The sequence below is a fragment of the Dendrobium catenatum genome, unplaced genomic scaffold (assembly GCF_001605985.2).
Source record: "Dendrobium catenatum unplaced genomic scaffold, ASM160598v2 fragScaff_scaffold_565, whole genome shotgun sequence".
In the NCBI taxonomy this organism is placed as follows: Eukaryota; Viridiplantae; Streptophyta; class Magnoliopsida; order Asparagales; family Orchidaceae; genus Dendrobium; species Dendrobium catenatum.
In genome coordinates, this window is record NW_021319027.1 from 292,769 (window position 1) to 298,353 (window position 5,585).

At 36.5% G+C, this 5,585-nt stretch overlaps 1 protein-coding gene across 2 annotated transcripts in view; it reads left to right on the top strand.

Annotated features, from left to right (window-relative positions):
• The window catches only part of LOC110112320 (glutathionyl-hydroquinone reductase YqjG), a 10,895-nt gene extending 5,310 nt beyond the window's left edge, over positions 1 to 5,585 (top strand). For both annotated transcript variants that reach the window (XM_028694808.1, XM_028694807.1), the window contains exon 6: positions 5,186 to 5,585. In XM_028694808.1, the coding sequence (XP_028550641.1) occupies positions 5,186 to 5,419 (234 nt within the window). In that variant the 3' untranslated portion in view covers positions 5,420 to 5,585. The remainder of the gene's footprint in view (positions 1 to 5,185) is intronic.

A 5,585-nucleotide genomic window follows, 5' to 3' on the forward strand; every position in this document is an offset into this window, starting at 1 on the left:
AATTGTGTTCCTCTTGAGTTACTATAAGACCTTTAGTTGGGTTCTGAATTATTTAAGAAAAGCATCAATTGTTGGGGGTGAAAGTAAAACACCATAACGAAACAAACAAGAAAGTAGAAGCAGCGGAAAGTAAATGACACCAACATTTAACATGGAAAAATCCGAAATCGGGAAAAAACCACGAGCCACAGCACACCAAGAAATTCATTATGATAATTGGGAAAAATACATACATATCTTTCTTCTCTCTCACTCTCATTGCTTTTCTCCTATCTTGCACTATTTTCACACTAAAATAAAAGAGAAAGACAAGTTAATAGCACCAAAGGATGCCACCTTGAGAAAAACTAGAAAAAAAACTATTCAGTCAGCCTCAAAGCGCTGCAGCGCCAGTTTTGGGTGTTGTGGCGCTCAAACCGCTGATTCTAATCCGTTTGACGATACTGCAGCATTTAAACCCGTAGCGCTGCACTACACAGCATTGCGGTGCCTAATTTAGAGAGTTGTGGTGCTCTGATCTTTGTTTTTTCTCCTAGCAATTTTTGCAAAACCGGGGCGCTCGGGTATAGAAAGCCAGGGCATTGTTTGGAAAAAAATTTTAGGTGCTTTGCTCCTGAACCCAAGTAGTAGGAGGACCCCTCAAAATCGAGCTGGAGAAATTGACTTGAGGTCCGAGGCAATAGTACAATTTGATTGATCGACATAATCATATTCCACAAAGACTAACACCAACATTATCATTTGACTCTTTATGTTGGATTAAAATGATTCCCAACTATATTAAATGATCATTTTGGTCTGTCAAATCTTTTAGATTAATCAAAATAGTTATATGGTGAGACTACTTTTGTTCCTCTTTAAGGTGTTGAGGGGCCAAAATGATCTTTTAATATATTTAAAGACTATTTTGATCTTTCATAAAGAGTCAAGAGACCATTTTGATCTATTTCTGTGAATTAATCATATTGATTTATTATTATATCAAAGTGTTATCTAAAACTTTTTCCATGCTTAGCTATTACAATTTGATGGGCTGCATGCTTATCTTGACTTTTTGTTTCTTCTAAATGCTTGAATGCTTATTGGATGCAAATCATTTTAACGTGGTGCAGCTTTAACATTAGGGTGGGGTGGTGAAATTAAGGGTGTGATGACGCTTCAGAATTTCTCTAATATTCGAGCCCTTTTTTCTCTTGAGATGTGTTTTCTAATATTCGAGCGCTTTTTTCTCTTGGGTTTTATTTGATTCCTTGTTGGTTTGGTTCAATTCAACAATTTATTCTCTATTATTATTCATCCTCTATTTAATTGTGTTCCTCTTGAGTTACTATAAGACCTTTAGTTGGGTTCTGAATTAATTAAGAAAAGCATCAATTATTGGGGGTGGAAATAAAACACCATAACGAAACAAACAAAAATGTAAAAGCAGCATAAAGTAAAGGATGCCAAGATTTAACGTGAAAAAAATCTGAAATTGAGAAAAAACCACAGAGCCACACCACACCAAGAAATCTATTATGAAATTTGGGAGAAATATGTACAAATCTCCTTCTCTCTCACTCTCTCCTTGCTTATCTCCTCTCTTGCCATTCTCATACTCAAAACAAAAGAGAAAGACAAGTTAATAACACCAAGAGATGCCACCTTAAGAAAAACTAGAAAAAAACTATTCAATCAACCTCAAAGTGCTACGGCGTCAGTTTGGAGTGCTGCGGTGCTCAAACCTTTGATCCTGATCCGTCTGATGATATTGCGACATTTAAACCTGCAGCACTACACTACACAACACTGCGGTGCCGAATCTAGAGCGATGCGGTGCACTGATCTTTGTTGTTTCTCCTAGCAAACTTTACAAAATCAGGGCACACGGGAACACAATGCCAGGGCTTTGTTTGGAATAAAAATTTTCAGGTGCTTTGCACTGGAAACCAAGTAGTGGGAGAACCCTCCCCCCCAAATAGAGCATGAGAAATTGACTTAAGGTTCGAGGCAACAGTACAATTAGATTGATCGACACAATCAGATTCCACGAAGACTAACACAACCATTATCATTTGATTATTTATGATGAATCAAAATGGTTCTTAACTATATTAAATAATCATTTTGGTCTGTCAAATCTTTTAGAGGAATCAAAATAGCTCTATGGTGAGACTACTTTGGTTCCTCTTTAAGGAGTTGAGGGGCCAAAATAATCCTTTAATATAGTTAAAGACTATTTTGATCTTTCATAGAAAGTCAAGAGGCCATTTTGATCTATTTCTCTGAATTAATCATATTGATTTGTTATTATATAAAAGTGTTATCTATGACTTTTTCCATGCTTAGCTATTACAATTTGATGGGATGCATGCTTATCTTGACTTTTTGTTTCTTCTTAAATGCTTGAGTGCTTATTGGATGCAAATCATTTTAACGTGGTGCAACTTTAGAATTAGGATGGGGCGGAATTAAGGGTGTGGTGATGCTTTAGAATTTCATGTTGAATCATAAAGTAAAAACACAATGTAGGTGAGTGTACAAAAGTAATGCTTCACTTGATTAGCACAAGTACAAACTCAACTTACAAGATACATCATGCTAGTGTTCAATGCTGGATGAATACAAGTATGATGTGCTATTAACGTTCCAATAAGCCCAATAACAAAATATTTAATTTACTACACAAGCTATATAAATTATCTTATTAAGCACCAAAGCCACATAACTAAGTTTCTGTTAAATCTCAGCCATCACTCATTAGATTGATCCCACGGCTAGGATAGAGATTCGTGGGAGGCTCGCCTGGATCATGCCGATCTCTTTCCATAGTCAGGTGACTGATTTAGGAAGGATTATATTAGGGCAATAATGCAAGATTCTATAATTGATTTATTTCTTTATTAGAGATTTTGTATAGATCTATAAATAGGGATATATTTGTGCAATAAAGTTATGCATTTTCCATCTCAAATCTCTGAATTGAACATGGTATTAGAGCCATAATCTTTTGGTCCGTTTCCCTCCATACCGAGAGAACCAAGAGAAGGGAGAAAGCTTCACCTCACGACCTCTTTGTTCGATCAAGAGAGAAGAATGACTTGTGCCTATTGTCTGGAGAATTCGATCGAAAGAGACGAATGTTTCTTCGTCTGGAGAAATTTATCAAGAAAGAGACGAACTCCTTGTGCGTGTTTTTCGGAAGAATCGAGCGAGATCCACTCTCACGTCTCATGTATGTGAGACCGAACGCGATGCAGGCAATCCTGTGCGGCCGTGCTTGCGACCTGCGTCGCCCTTACAGCCCGTCCATCCCACATGACGCTCGCGCCGTGCCTCCTATTGTGCCCATCCAACCCACGCAACCCACGTCGCCGCTTTAGCGTGAACTGACTCATACGTGGCATTCGTACCACAACAGTGCGTCGTGCCTTCGATTTCACTCGTCCCGATCCGAGCCTGCACCTATCCCCGGCTGGACCTACAATCATCGACCTTATCGCCATTACCAAAATTCAGAGGAAACAAATTTAGATTGCCTTCTTTGCTATCTTTTTTCACCGCAATGTCTAAAGTTAATTCCTCCCAGAATTTCGACCAAATTGAGGATTCTACGGTGAACCAAGGAAGAGGAGATATCCATAACATGCAACTTTCCTATTGCTTAAATGGGAAGAATTATTTGAAGTGGTCTCAATTTATGAAGACCTACTTGAAAGGAAAATGGAAGATGAATCACCTCCTTGGAGTAGGACCAAAAAAAGATCCTATATTTCGGGCATGGGATGAAGCGGACTCCATGATTATGTCATGGTTGTGGAATTCCATGACTCCAAAAAGTAGTGATACTTTCATCAATTTCATGTTCCTATCGCTAGACAGTGGTCTTATATGTATCTATCATGTCTCATCAAAAGATTAGCTTACAGATATTCTTGCGAAAGGACTTGATAGCTCTGCCATTTTGGGATTGATTACCAAGCTGAGAATGACAAATCTGTATTCCCTGCTTGAGAGGGACTGTTAAATCTCAGTCGTCCCATAGTAGATTGATCCCACGGTTAAGATGGTGATCCGTGGGAGGCTCACCTAGATCACACCGGTCTCTTTCCATAGTTAGGTGGTTGCTGATTTAGGAAGGATTCTATTAGGGCGATATTGCAATATTTTGTAATTGATTTTTTTAGGGATATATTTATTCAATAAAGTTAAGCGTTTTCCCTCTCAAATCTCTAACTCTCAAATCTCTAAATTCAACAGTTTCCATAAGAATGGTGTTTATTACAAATATAATCAATGATGAGAGTAAAATTATAAAATTTGAGCATAAATATAAATATCAACTCAACTGCACTAGCATGTTATTTTTCCAAACATATATCACTACTTAAACATTCCAACCATGAAATTAATCAAGTACCAAGCAAATATACAGGAACTTTCAAAAAACGAAAAAAAAAAAGTAAATATGCAGGCGACTAAGATATAACTAAAGCGAAGATAACAATATCATTTATGCGGTTCAACATCAAATCAGCCTACATCCATGTCTAATCTCCACCCATATTAGGATTCCATTAAAAATCACTCATTTACTCTCAACACAAGCAAAGAAACCATTACACCTCTCTCGACAGAATGATCAACTGCTACTTTACACTACATGGCACCAAAACTACAACTCGAGCTTTACAAATATAAAACTAATTCAAGTCCTCCAATACTTGGGCACATACAAGACATAATTTAAAAAATATACTCTAGATCGAACAAAGTATAATACAAAAAATATATAAACAAATTAGAGATTGCGAAAGAGACCACCAAATAGAGTCAAGGAAACTTATTTTGATGAACACTTGAATTTTCTGCAATAAAAACCTTCAAAATGATTTTATAATGAAGTCTAATAAACTTAGTTTAATCCCCTTAATTTACCTCTTAATCCATCTCCATCGCCATATTTATTATATTTAGCTTAGTTTCTAATTTCTCTTGCAAATTTGTATTTAGAGTAGTAGATTGAGATGAAATCCGACTAGTGGTAAAGAATCAATTTTGAACTAATTAGTAACTCATAATAATTAACTGTGCCAATAATGTTTCTTTGATCAGTGGTGCTATTCCCAGTTTATGTTTCTGGCAATCTATGCCACTCATCTTATAATTGGATGATCATAGACTGATTGATGCTTTGGTTTAATAGGTTTATTCAGTTCATTTCAAATGCAATAAGAAACTCCTACGCGAATATCCAAATCTGTTCAATTACACTAAAGACATTTACCAAATTCCTGGCATCAGCAGCACCGTTAACATGGAACACATAAAGAAGCACTACTATGGAAGCCATACCAGTATTAATCCGCACGGAGTCATTCCAATTGGTTCCAGCACAGATTACTCTGCTTCTCATGACAGAGATAGATTTAATAATTAACCCTGTTTGTTTTGGCTGATTGGAAAAGCACTTATGTTTGTTTAGTAGTTTTCTGCTAATGTATGTTGTGACATATACGTAATTATGATTTCGTTTGGGACAGCTTTCTTATTGCATAAGAAAATGTAAAGAACACTAACTTATCAAGCCTAAATTATTGGGCTGA